General features: G+C 38.0%; 1 protein-coding gene across 1 annotated transcript in view; it reads right to left on the bottom strand.

The window, feature by feature from the left end:
- Positions 1–14529, bottom strand: part of pappa2 (pappalysin 2) — a 68455-nt gene that overhangs the window by 25958 nt on the left and 27968 nt on the right. The window contains exons 7-17 of the mRNA XM_006634719.3: positions 11991–12173; positions 11160–11460; positions 7946–8074; positions 7460–7545; positions 6488–6684; positions 5455–5574; positions 5198–5333; positions 4812–4986; positions 3747–3909; positions 2743–2920; positions 719–932 (exon numbers count right to left, since the gene is read on the bottom strand). Of these exons, the coding sequence (XP_006634782.2) occupies positions 719–932; positions 2743–2920; positions 3747–3909; positions 4812–4986; positions 5198–5333; positions 5455–5574; positions 6488–6684; positions 7460–7545; positions 7946–8074; positions 11160–11460; positions 11991–12173 (1882 nt within the window). The remainder of the gene's footprint in view (positions 1–718; positions 933–2742; positions 2921–3746; positions 3910–4811; positions 4987–5197; positions 5334–5454; positions 5575–6487; positions 6685–7459; positions 7546–7945; positions 8075–11159; positions 11461–11990; positions 12174–14529) is intronic.

The following is a 14529-nucleotide window of genomic DNA, read 5'->3' as shown; positions in this document are numbered from 1 at the left end:
ATGCAACTGATTTCTATCTTTTTCAGACTTTCTTCTTTATTGTCTAAATGCTACATTTTTTCTAAAGAAATGTGAGATTAGTCATGTGTGAACAAGTATTGCAAAAGGACTAAAAAAGCAAGTCGATGATTTTGATTCCTTTATGAGACCTGCTCCATACTTATAATAATGATGGATAATTACGGTGTTTAAAGCATGTCCACAAACCTTAACGACTTGTTGGACAAACATGTAAAAGACTGCAGGTGTCCTACACTGGTGTCGGCAGCCATTCGTACATCACACAAAGAAAAAAAAGCCATCAATCCCTCAGGGCAGGGCAAACCAAAAAACAGCCTTTCTGACTGACCCATTTACCTGTTGTGTAATATGGCCTTTGACTCCTGCCAGACTGAAACTAATGAGAACCAGAGTCGGGCTACCAAAATAGGAGGTGGTCCCTGTTTACTAGAGTATTCGGAACATATGGCCTCTTCGTTAACAAGAAACATTATTGCTTTGTTGTTTTTGCTTTTGTCAACTAAAACTAATAAAACTAAAAAACATAAAGTATTATCTTTTGTGATTTCCACTGACCATACAGTATAATATAATCTTGTATTTCAGTATAGAAAGAATTGATTTTATATCACCAAAGTAGCATGTTTTGTGTCACTGATCTACTGTACCTACAGTAGTAACATGAATAAATACGTAATACAGAAAAAAGATCACTCACTTTCTTGGCTTTTTGTTCGGGCTACCCATTACGTAGTATCCAGGATTGCACTTGTAACGACAGATGGTGCCCACATCATGGCTACCTTCTTCACAGTGGGGGACCAACAACTTGGCATTGTGCACTGTTGGGGGTGCACCACACTCCACTCTGCAATATGCTTCCGGATAGGACCACAAGCCATCTTCTAAACACACCAACCTGTCACTCCCACCTGGAACCCGAAAAAATAAAGACCCTTGAACTCTGGCAGCAGTCTGGGAACAGGTGAGAATGTAATATTTCTATATGTTGCACTGGGAATATCTCAGTAGTTGGAAGGAAGAGAAAATCCACCCATTGAATCTTTTTGCTGACCACTTCAGCCAATTCCAGGTCACGGGAGAGCTGAAACTGATCTCGGCAAGCAACGGGCGCAAGACAGGGTCCACCCTGCAAGGGAAAACTATCCATCGCACCTACTGTACCAGTGTGTCTTTGGACTGTGGGAGGAAACCCAGAGCACCCAGAGGAAACATTCATAAAATCTTTAAGAACGATTCTTTATTTTTTCTGGGAATAATCCTGTTAGAATGCTTTATGGACTTACAATAACTTACAGTTTTTTTATTAAACATTCATACTAAACCAGACTGACCTATTAATTCTCACTGTCTAGCTTTAGATGCACCTGAAATTAATTATCTCCAAAGCAGCTTTGTTGCATTTGATATCATGACATTGTCAAAAACTAGAAAACCTGCACCCGAAATCATACAAATAAATCATTAATAATAAAGTACGTGTATTCAAATCAGAAAAATGTTGCATGCTAAAATAAACACGCCTATACTGTACGGTATATTCTTGGGGCTTCTGTGAAACCCTGATTTTAAAAAAAGATAACAATACCTAATGATTTATTTAAGACATCATGGGACTATTTTATTTGAAGTGCTATCAAATACTTTGTGTATGTTTTTATTTAAATCGTGATGGTGACTGTTGTCTCTGTCCACAATATTAACATTTAAATTTATCATTTGATAAAAAAGGACTGATACTTTCTTGTAAAACTTTCACTTCTATAAAAAAAATGTGTTTACAAAACCTGGAAAGTAGGCTTGGCTTCATTGTAGCTTGCAGCACAGGTAGAAAGCCAAGTCTCAGAGTCCTTAGGGAAACTGAATTTTCAGGTCCCAGCTACCCCACAGAGAAGTTTCGTGAAGAAAAACATTTCCTGGCCAACTAATGACTTTGTGGTTTTCTGTTTCAGCAGCTGTGGTGACCCTGTGGGACAAGGTACCTGAATCTGCCTATGTACTGCAGGCTAATGAGATGAGTTTCACAACACTGTGCTCACAGGCCCCTTTTTGTATGGCGTTATTTGATTTTCATTTAAGACAGGGAGGGCCGCTTGTTGTTTGATCAAGGTGGACTTCAAAACACAGGGACCTTAAATGGCTTTTAGAATCTCTGTAGCTGCTAGCTTTTTAAATTTATTAATATAGATTAAGTTCATTCACATCATTTACAGTGATATAGAAATAGACATTAAGACACAGAGACAGAGGTTTCAAAAAATAGACAGAAAACGTTAATTTAAACACTTATTGGCATGCTATTAAAATATGGAAGTCTCTCAACTGTTGCTGCTCAATGCCAACATGCTGTCACCCCTCTTCCAATTACTAGACCTGTTGAATCATAAAAAACACTTTTTCCTTCTTATTTTCTCTCCATACCTGTCTACTGCCTCCCACACCTCCTGCTAGTTTCCTATTTATGCAGCAGGTATCTTATGTTCTCTGGAAAGACCTTGGCACAGAGCTACACTTGGCTGGATCAGATAACACTCCACATTAACTTCCACTACTTTAAACCACCATCTGAACGCCTGTAAAGACTTTGATACTTGGCATCAGACAGAATGAAAAAGAAGGAAAAACAGTTTGACATAAAAAAACACCAATTTATGCTTGTGCATGTAGAAAGAACAAATAAATCAACATATTTATTTTCACAGTGTGTCATTCATTCCACACCTTGCAGAATTGCTGGAGGCTTGCAAGAAAATGAACACTGTTTTCCAAAAGTTGTTCCCCCTGGGCAGGAAAAGGAGGCGAAGTAAACATGGGACTCATCCGGGAATCCACAGTCAATGGGTTGGCAGGCCACTACTCGGTCCCATGTCCCATACCCACACTCCAGCACTGCTTCCTTCTGCCGGATATCAAGAAGGAAAATCTTCATTATGAGGTTGTAAATTATGCAACACATTACTGTATTGGTTGTAATTAAAAATAAAACTACAGTCTACTATCAAAGAAGCCCGGACTGAAAAATGTATAGGTCAGTAATTACATTTCATCCTTTTTTTGTCAGCTATTTCTTTATTGTTTTTTCTGAATCCATCCATTTTCTAACCACTGCATCCAATTCTGAATCACGGGGGACCCGGAGCCTATCCTGGCAAGCAACGGGCTTAAGGAGCGATAATTCCATTTTAAATTATAATTGCTTGCATTAATATAGTGCTTTACACATGGAAAGGGATCCATTTCATTACCTGCTGAAGTGCAGCATCCATCTGGGTGATATGAGACAGCCATTATGCACCAGCAGCCCAGATGAGGTGCAGGAGTACAATACTCCATTAGCAGTTGAATTATAGGGGGAACTTCAGGAAGATTAGATTGTTCAAACCCATAGCAGAATGCAGCCAGACATCAGGGTTAACACACCTACTGTTATGAACAGTGCCAGGGGATTTTTAATAAACAAGCAGCCAGGACATGCAGTAGGTTTAAGATCTCATCCACAGGACAGCACTTCCTACAGTACAGTGTAATTTTTGTGTTGGCAATTCTAATCCAGATGGAAAAGTGCCACCTACCTGTCCACCAACACTACCTAGAGCTAATTACTTTAACTCCTGATTCCAGATATTTGAACAATACAAAGGTCTCATGATGCTACATCATCCCGGATGCCAACTTTTTCCATTTTATTTTCTATTACCTTACAGTACAGACTTGATTACTCTCACCTCTTTTGGACGGAGCCCCTTCCCACTCAGCACACTCAGGGAGAAGCCTTGGTGACACGTGACAGTGCACCTGGGGTGACCCGGCTCAGAGGTGCAGTCAAGAGTGGCATGTTCTATCTCTGGGGGGCTACAGGTGTTGGCAGTGCAAGGCCTCCGAGCACATCTGCACCAAACAGAGGGGCCTGTCAGAGACGGTTACATTCACCCGGCAGAGATACACCTTTGGGCTGCATTGATGTTTCTTGTTTTCAGATAGACAGGGATGCTTGCAGTTTCAGTGAAAAACTACTGGAAACCATTGAAAGTGAAGGCTTAAACCAAAAGTTTTCTATACTTGGTTAACTTGTCCCTGCACATGATCATTCTTTGTAGCATAAATACTGATGTTTCATTCATGATCTGACAAAAATCAATTTGTTTTCTACATAAATCAAGAAGACGCCCAACATGGTTGACATGAACTAGTTGTCTATGACTAGTACTGTATACAAGCATTAAACATTTAATGAATAGCAACTGTATAATGTTGTCAGTTATTATCTTTCTTCAGTAATAAATGCATAATTTATGCCTGTAAGGATTTCTGCTAAGGCATATATTAAGCATTTAGAACTCACAAACAACCACTAATGACTTATTTTTACAATAATAAACAACTAATAACATGCATTATAATCCAGAAATAAAACAAGGCATTACCAATTATTTTAACTCCTAAGAATTTACCTTTGCTCTGATACACAGAGCAAGAAACTCCATTCGTTTATAAAAAGCTACCTGAACCTGTGGAGATTAAGTTACCCCGTTAGATATAGGACAGTTGTTACCATAATTACATTATTCCATTCAAACTTTTCATAATAAAACATCTTATAAAGTTACTTTTCCACCCATCATCTAAGGTATGACCCACAATGTCTGAGGAATATGTATGTAAGGAAGTGGACCTTTATGATTTTGCTCTGCTAAGCACGAGTCCTGTTTGAAAACCTGAATAACAAAACACAGAGCTGATTAAGCGAGTACATCTCTGCTTCCTGGCTGAAGACCCCACCCTCAGCGCACCCGTTCAGGGCGAAGGCGCTGAAATGACAGGAGGTCCTCAGAGCGACGGCCATGACAGCGACCAGTGGTGAGGAAAACTCGAAGAAGACAGCCGACGTGCGGAAAAATGGAAGGCTCAGGTTGTGAGTCACATTGACGACAAGAGGGTTACGCTGGCACGAGAGCTCATAAGAACCTGGAGAAGAAATTAAGTAGATTTGTTTATAAATATTCAATAAACCCCAAATTAAAAGTGGTCTATCGATCAATTAAATTAGCTAAGATGAAATCCCAGAAAGTCTTTCATTTTTCCCCCCTACATGTTTCCCCACTCTCATATTACTCATATTACTGACAGGTTATATTATACACCTAAAGCTATATGCAAAGAGAAAGAAAAATAATACCTAGAGAATGGTTTTTGCCACTTGTATCACTCAATTGGATAGACACTGTTTTCCTGTAATGGTATCCCAGCCAGGCTCCATCAGAAGCCAGGTAAATAATAATTGAAGCTGCCACCCCAGGACGAGAAAATCCCACCTAAACAAAACCATGGAACATGTTATTAATGCACCAGAACAATACAGTAGTGTAAGTGTGCCAATCTACAAATGCAAATGCATTAATTCCTACATCATTTGTCAGTAAATGGAGGCCATACCTTCAACCATACTGGCTGTTCCTCATCATAGTCAGAGTAGCTCTCCTTTATGGCAGTACAGGGAAACCAGGAATAATGTGAGAGGCTGTCACTTACATCCAGGAATTGAGATTTGCACACCTAGAAGCAGACATCCAAGCAATTATAATCTGTATAGTGATTTAACTCCACTAGGGTATGAAATATTGTCCTATTTAACGGGCCTATCCCCCTAAGGAATCTTTTTTCCACATTTTGGGGAATTTCAAGATATGACCCTGACGTTTTGTACACAGGTGTATTAATCTTTGTCAAATATTCTAAGGATATTCCTTGTTTAAATTCACTTGTCAAATGATAACTTCAATCTCAGCCTCTTGTAGGAGGACAAGGATCCTGATGGTTGGTCTCAGTGCAGCTAAAAAGATGTTGGCATTTCACTCTGTGTCGCCATGTTTCCCTCCCAAAGGATCATGGGATCCTGTCTTACCATCATATTAACTACATGGAACCTTCAACCACTTTGATAATTGGTACCTTGTGGAGGGGAATCTGAAGTGATATGATCAATTTGCTTGCTGCAATGACAATGCCTCTGTCAACACTGGCTGAATTCATTTTAGTGGTGCTTTGATTTACAATCTTTTTTGTTGGATGGGGATGGGAATTCGGGGGGATGGGGGGGGGGGGTGTTCTCTTTTTGAAAAACTAATACTACTAAAAATTAGTTTTGGACCTTTAAAGGTATTGATAGTGCTCTCTATGGTATATGCCTAAGACAGCCTAGTTAAACTAGAAAATAATGAAATTACAACACAAAAAAAGAATGAATATAAATTCATGCTAACAGTCATATTTTCATCAGAAACCTATATCTCTATATGAATATTTGTTCATGAGCACTCATGTGGAAATCAATAGAACTGACTGGCAATAAGTACAGTACCTACAGTACATATCTGTGACTAGCAAGTCTTTTAAGTAACTCACTGTGGTGCACAGTAATGCAAATGTTAGTGTAACAGGGATGGTTGACTGGTTATTATTCCAGTACCTGAGTGAGAGAGGGTTCTCTTGTAACAGCAAGCACTGGGCATTTAGTATCATGTTGGTGAGATGCATGTGCTTCAGATGCCCACTGGTCAGAATAGCCATGCGGGGTGAAGAAACCACAGTCCTGCACACTGGAGCCTCTCTCAAACTCTTCACAAATACCATCGCCATCAAACACATAACACAGGCTTGGCTCTCCTGCAGGACGAAGCAGAAAATGTTCCTCTAATGTTACTTCACATGACGTTGTTGCTATATCACTTAGACATTTGGCGTGTTCAGCCCTGTAACAGGAACTAGAATTACTGAAACAAAGCTGAATGTCACTTATGTTTTTAATTACCAGCAGCTTTGCATGAAAGATGAAGTAATTTGCATTTAAGCTATGCTGGTCTAAGTTAATTAGGGAGTTAAACATGTTTGATTTTTCTATTGTGCTGCGTGGGTTGAGTGGGGGGATTGTTATAATTGTCCTTCTCATAGTCATTTATGGTTGATCAAAACAACTCCACTTTTGGGGATTTGACACAAGTCCATGTTTATGTTTTCAAATTAACTGGTTGGGAATTCTTGAAATAATCTAGCTATTTGGGTTAAATAACCAAATGATGTGATAAGGAGAAATTGCAAACCAAAAATGGTGTACATTTGTAAAAATGAGAGTGAGTAGAAAACAAGAAGGAAAAAAAATCAGCTATTCACGAAGAAAAGGCAGAAAACCATTTTTCATTAATGAAAATGTCTGAACAAATTATATCATACATTTAAATGTGATTACATAATGCATTTAAATGTGATCTCCTCATGTTAAATCTATTGACAGGCCTCCCCTGAACTGAAATGGAAAAATGCACTGTTAAGAAAAACAAAATTCTGTTAATAATGCAGATCCAATGAACTGATTATAAACCAAAGCCTGGAAACCAATTCCTTATGTCAAAGAAAAATCAGGTTCTTTTCCTTTGCAACTTACCATCACAATTAAATCCTGGCTCCATCTGACATTTCTTAGAGCATCCATCACCATCAATGAGATTGCCATCATCACACTCTTCTTTGCTGTAGAGGGTGAGGAGGAAAATACACAAACAACATTCACTTGCTCCCATTTAGAATAAGTCAGAGTGACTTCACCGCATAGCACACAAGGAGGATAAAGTATACACATTTACAGCATGTTGAGGGGAAAGTAGTAAAAACTTGAAAAAATGGAAGTGATATAAAAATTAACAAGGCAAGATGTCAAAACATATGAACTTTGTGCTGTCTTCATCTTACAGTAGCCATAGCTCAGACTACTGTCTCATTTACAATCATTTTACAGTGCAATCAGGAATAACTTATGTATAATGTTTTCTGTTTACAGATATGTGGTAGGCAAATAGGTAGCAAAAGAACATTTGATTTTGAAGCCAAATCTGAAAAACATGTTGAAAGATGATAATTCAGCTATTCTTACCTGTCCACCAGGCCATTTCCACAATAGGGAGAGCCATGGATGTAGACTAGAGCTGGGGAATTTTCACTTAGAAGTCCTTCCATGGCTACTTGAACCCAATACTTATACAGCTCTCCCCAGATCACATCCCTGTAAGGCATAACACAATGGTGATTTCAAACTCCATAACATATTTGTTATCAGATCACATTGGTGACATTTTGAATTGAGTTAACTGAATTCCAGGTGAATTACTGTATATTAAGTCTTGTAAGTAAATGTGAAACCGAGTACTTCTGAAGAGTATTAAAATAAAATCTTTAATCCTTCTTCAGTAACATGTTAAGGACTTACAGCTGTTAATGTTCGTAATTTCTACATGGCAGGAGTCTTTCTTGATGAAACCTGATGGTATTTGTTTCTAGCTTCATCCTTTGCAATAGACACAAGAGAATACACTGAAAGAAAAGTACACTAGCTACTATGTGGGTTTCGGAAAAGTTCAGAGCAAGGAGTTCCTTCTGTTCCTTTTCAGGAGATGACCTAATCATTGTCAGACTACCTAGGAAGATTACAGGCACAGTGCCCTGGTCATTGATCTGTTTTGTCTACTGACAACTATAAAAAGAGTATGCCCTTGACATTCCCAACATTGTTTGGTTGCCTTTGTCTCCTGCCACCAATAAATAATGTCTAAGAGGATGTAAGTCTCTTCTCTTCAGAGTCTCGGATAACCTCTACATACAGTACAAATTGCCTTCATTAATTATGAAGTAGGGTTTCTTCTCACAACCATGAGAGAGTCCAGCAAAAACAAATGGGCGTTCCACTGTGGCTAGCCTTTCAGGTCAGAAATTACAGTAGATCTGTTAATTATTACTGCGTCTTGTTAAAGAGGATGCGAGACAGAGCAGAGATATTTCCAAGAGGTTTTGAGAAGAGGATGAAAATATCTTCCTTTTCTGGCGTTTTTATTCCACGCAAAAACAAAATGGAAAAAATACTACTGCAAATTGAAAAGAAGGCATGAAAAATCTAAAATATATTGTGAATAATCTAGACGGAAAGCTAAACATCGTTATTTTCTTGCTGCCGTCAACAACAGATAAAAACACACATTTACAGTATCTGTATATATGTCATTTTTCTTAGCACTGCTCCACAGACATACAGTACTTTCAGGGAATGTTAATGACATCTAGTCCAGCCGTTGGAATTTATCAAGCCAGTTTAAGCGCTGTTTTACTGACAAGTGTTAACATGTTGCAAACACATTTCATTTCTATAATGACCTCATGGTGGCAGTGCTGCTTCACATTTACAATATTTAACCTCTTTCAATCCTTTTGTCTCTGTGACAGTCTTCCTTACTAACACACTATAATCAACACAGAATGTTTATTTGTTTCCTTCAAAAATTCAAGACAGCTCCAACAAGCCTGGAGTGTTTATTGTTTTCAGTGGTATAACATTTGGTTTATATTCCAATACTGATTTTTTTTACATAGTTTAATTCTCCAAGGTTCTTACAGCTTTTTATACTTACACAATAGAAAATGAAATCAATCTACTAGTGTTGTTAGCGTTTATGGACCTATTTTTTATCCTGAGTTGGCAATTATTTTTAAATTTTATACCACCCCAATCTGGAATCAATAGTTGTTAATCAGCTTGACTGATCATGGGGTACTGCATGTTCTCCTGTGATATGTCCACTGCTTATCCACTTATATCTGACACAAGCGGCTAATGTTTCATTAATGAGATCTAGCAATGAGATGTATCAATTTAAGGCACATTCTGTTTCTTACTGACAGCATTTGAAGTGCTCAGGCTTCCAGCCATACCAAGCAGAAGCTGTACAGGTCGATTAAGCCCACCCAACTCTGATGGTACACCTAGCCAATTGCAAGTGGCTGCTTGGGGAATCTGGATTATAAATGGCACATCTTACACATAAGACAGAGCTCTCTGGACTATATGTCTCAGTCTGTGCTTCAACCTCTACTAGTTCAGCAATTGTTCTATGTTTTTTTCCAATAGATAATATTTCTATATTTTAACTTGATAAATCCCTTTTTGGATAACTTAGTGCTGTTCAGTCCTAGTCTTGGAGGGCCAGTGGGTTTGGACATTTTCATCTCAGCTCAGGTCTTAATGAGCTAAACTGTCTGGTTAATTGCTTAAGTCGTCCAACTCAACTGCTTTTTCCAGCTATTCAGGTGTGCAGATTTTCTCAGCCTTAAAGACACCCTGAATACCTGCAGACACACTGGTCATCCATGAGAAAAATGCAAAAATAAGAATTACGCACTAACAAGGGTATGCAAGGTTGTTGGTATTACAATAAAATGAGCCAGAATTTCAGAACAATACCATACCCGACCACTGGAAAGAATCAAGTTCAGCTAAAGTCTTAAAAATGTTCTACAGTGTTTGATCTCAGTCAAAGCCTTAAATCTTCTATGATGTAAATGTAAATTCCTCTGAAGAATATGAACACATTCCTGTTACTGTAAGTGTCCTCCAAATGACTGCAGCAGTTTCCCTGTATCTAGTAGACAAAACTATTAAATGTAAGATAGAAGGCTTACATTGAGGGATACACTCCTTGCATGCTCTTTGTGTGGAAATGTAATTTTTGTGTGTGCTTGAACGTAATTCTGTTTAAGGCTTGGCAGTCGCTGAAGGTGATAAACACCAGCTAATGTGGCCAACTTTTTGGCGTGAGAGCAGGAAAACTCAAATTTAACAACCTCAACATTTAGAGGGTGGCATGCACTCATTTTGGTTCAGATGGAAAATTTTGTAGTTCCTGGATTTAATACAATAATAAGAAGGATATCTCTCTGGTAAATTAGACTTTTCTGGTTAAATAAGTGATTAAATAGTCCACTAGGGTGGTATTTAATATAATAATGAATTTAAAATGGTACAATATTTTGATACTGTGACATTCGTATGACCTAATGAATAAGGAGACCTGTAGACAGACATAACCTTATCACATCCATTTAATGAATATACAAATATTTACAATTGAGAGAAGGCCATTCTAGAATGGAACTGTTTTTAGTAGCTAATTGATCTGAGAATTTCATCCAGTCATAATGCAGTCTTTCTACTTTCAGGTAACAAACTATTTACAGTATATAGCATGCTAAACCAAATAAAATATGCCTGAAATCAGAGCAATGTTTCAAGCCATAATTGAGTGAGGGCTCCATTCACTTACGTGTCAGTAAACTTGCGTGATGGCTGTCTCACTGGGCCTTTAGGAAAAGCTGGGTCTCTGAATATCTGATAGTGGAGTGGATAACACTTGGAGCATAAGGTGTTCTTAGGCCTGGATGTCAGGAGAGCAGCATCAATCTCCATCTTCTCATCAAAGGTATAGATCTTCACCCCTGAGATCTTTTTCTGGGTGTTGAGGCGTAGGGTGAGTGGTATATCACAGAATGTGTGCTGGGGACCCATGTGGATGGACTCACCATACTCTGTGAGGATCTCGATGTTGGAAATGGCTCTGGTAGAGTCTGCAGAAAAAAACACAAGCTTGACCATCAGTCCATCATGCAGACATGCATTGGTGGCGCCTAAACAATTAAGCAAAGGTTAGGTATATAAGTGCATTTACAAACTGAGTTACATCACATTTTTAATGGATGGAATCACAAATTATTTCATCTGTATTCATAATTTATGAGAACAATCTGTTCAAAGCGGTTCAGGATGCAGAAATTCAGGGAAAAAAATTGAATGATGCCACAGCACTCACAGATAAATTGAACTTGGAAACAATGTTTAATTCCTTCAATAAAGACAGGCATCAGTATACTGGAAACACACCAAACAGTTTAAGGTCCACTGTATTGACAAGCATTTTAACGGGCTCTTAGCATTCTTTACTGATGCTTGATGTATTAGCTTTTTATGATTTAAGCTACAGTATAATATTGACTACTTACCATCAATAAAGCTTATCAGGAATGAGAGTTAAGGGGTGAAATAGTTGTGTAAAGAAAAGGGAACTAAATACAATTAAGAAGTAATTAGAGAATGCGACCTGTTGATATATAGGTGATCCATACTGTGAGGCTCTCAGGGATGACAGGGTAGAGAAAATGGAGCTCCAGAACACATCCTTCAGTCTGAGGACAAGGGGCTGTCATGTTGGCATCATACAGGTGAAGCTCAGGGCTCCAGGCCTGAAGGCTGGGCTCACATGGCTGGTAAACATCAGGAGGACCTATGGCATGTACACAAAGCAATAGACAGGGGCTCTCTTGAGCTATTGGTGTACCCCACCTGCATCTACTGCACATGGAGATGTCCATATTCGCTCTCATTTTTTATCAGAAACAATACACTTGACCATTATTGGCTGTCTGGACCTGCCTGTTTCTTCATTCACATTCTAATTAAATTAGATTGTGTTTCCCTCTTGCCTGTGATTGCCTGGCAGGTCTTGAAACTCAGGCAAAAAAGGGCAAAAGAAAATAGCATTTGAAGTGTCTTGTATTTCAGTAAAGTAAACTAAACTTTGTATGGCCATGCCGACTTTTGATTTCAACGGTACAGTCTTTCTGGTTAAGATATGCTCACTGCTAAAGTATTATAATTCACATACTAAAATTGTTTTTAATTCACATACTAAAATTGTTTTTAATTCACATACTAAAATTGTTTTGTCATTGGCATTGACTGTAAACCAAGACAATCTAAAACATAGTCTGGGAAGTAGGCGCTTACTGAGAAATCAACATTTTAAACTGTATAGCCATTCCACAGGTCTATCTGAAACAGACAGGGACAATTGTGCTCAAAAAGGGGCAGGGCAGCAGTGACAAAATAATTTACATTCCAAGTGGTAATCTGCAGTCTGGGACAAAAGAAGCATGCTGTGCTCTCTCCGGAACAGCGAGACTCTAGGAGGATCCCGCAGAAATCAGCATTCCTTAATGCTCACACATCTGCTTCTAAGCATGGGTAAAGTCACGATGTGCTTATGTGCCTTAATGTACAGATTTGTCCGGAATAAACAATTCAATGTCAAGTAAAACACACACACACAAATAAATTGGTGAGATAAACACTGAGCTGTCAATTATTCTATCAGTTGTGACCTCCTGTTTTCTATTTTGATGGAAGATTTTGATTTGGAAATCAAGCTGTCTCAACCTTCCCATTGTAGTCAGCTTTGCCTGAAACTCCGTTTTTTTTCTGAATACTTGACAAGGATTACTGATTCAGATACATCTACTCAGACTTAAAAAAACATAAAAAATGTTATTGTGCCAAAGATCACGCATAAGGAGCTGTGCAATAACATCACAATCTGCAGGTGTGAGTGAAGTGTGATGATTCCTATTCATGCAATATGTTCACAGATGCGTCAATTACTTCCTCAGCTATAATCATGCATGCATTTTTCTAACACACACTTAGACAATGTAGGTAGCTGTGAAAATTGTTCATTCATTTCTTTCTAAGTATTATTCATTTTTGTTACTCTTTTTTAAAATAGCTGCTATGATTCTTGTTTTTTCTGTCATATCATTTGTTAACACTATAATCACGACCACATTTTAGTAACTGGAGCCATCCCATAATTTTGCTACAAACAATGTTTTTTTTTCTTCTCTTTTTCCCACACGTTGGAAGAGAAGGATTTCCATGTATTACGTTCAGTTTGAAACAGTTTTAAAAAAAATGTTTGATATGCGTCAATTTAAGGTACTGCCCAGCCCAGCTTCACAGCATCCTGATTAAGATAATCAGTTACATCTGTTACATGAAGAATAATGTTTCAGTGAAATACTGGGTACACATTGATTTTTTAATGACAGCTGGATCTTGGACCTCTACTAGCATTACTAAACTATGGAACTATTTTGAGCACCTTGGTTTTAAACAGCACAAACAAGACGTTTTAAGGCAATTATTCCTTTTATGATTTATTTCTTTATACATTGTTTCCAGGCTTCCATAATCTTGCACGCACCTAGCTGAAAGGAGAAAATTGAATCTTCCTCTATTATGAGACACTATTTAGTGCGGGCATCTGGCCAATGGATAGGTCCAGTGCTTTGTATCGTTGCTAATCAAAACTGAAAGTTTTGTTGTCGTTGTTGTTGTTATTGAGAAATGAGGAATAAATTAATATATTTAACATATTGCACAACTCCAAGAAAACACTTGGCAACATATAGCTTAATCTTAAAAAGAATGTATTAAACCAACATGTTGGAAGGCACTTTAAAGAGCAACAAAAAAAGAGTAAAGGAATCCCTTCCATCTAAGTATGCAGTTTCATTGCAATGCAATCCTGTATGTATGTGACAACATTCTTACAAGGTTTTTATTTACTTAGAAGTTGTGTTTTTGTCAGTAATATTTTTAGTAAAAAAAAAACTCCAGAATCTCCAGTTTCACTACGGTTTGTCTCTTTGGCAGCCATAAAATCAGCACTTTATGCTGCATTTGTTGTTTGTTTTGTTAATGGATGGATCCCAGCAACAACAGAACGAGATGGGAGAACAGAGGAAACAATCCATGATCAAATCTGAAACACAGGAAATCTGCAACAAGTTTGTAAGAGTTTA

The sequence above is a fragment of the Lepisosteus oculatus genome, chromosome 9 (genome assembly GCF_040954835.1).
Source record: "Lepisosteus oculatus isolate fLepOcu1 chromosome 9, fLepOcu1.hap2, whole genome shotgun sequence".
NCBI classification, from domain to species: Eukaryota; Metazoa; Chordata; class Actinopteri; order Semionotiformes; family Lepisosteidae; genus Lepisosteus; species Lepisosteus oculatus.
Note: the sequence above shows the minus strand (reverse complement) of the source record. Positions and strands in the feature narration are given on the sequence as shown.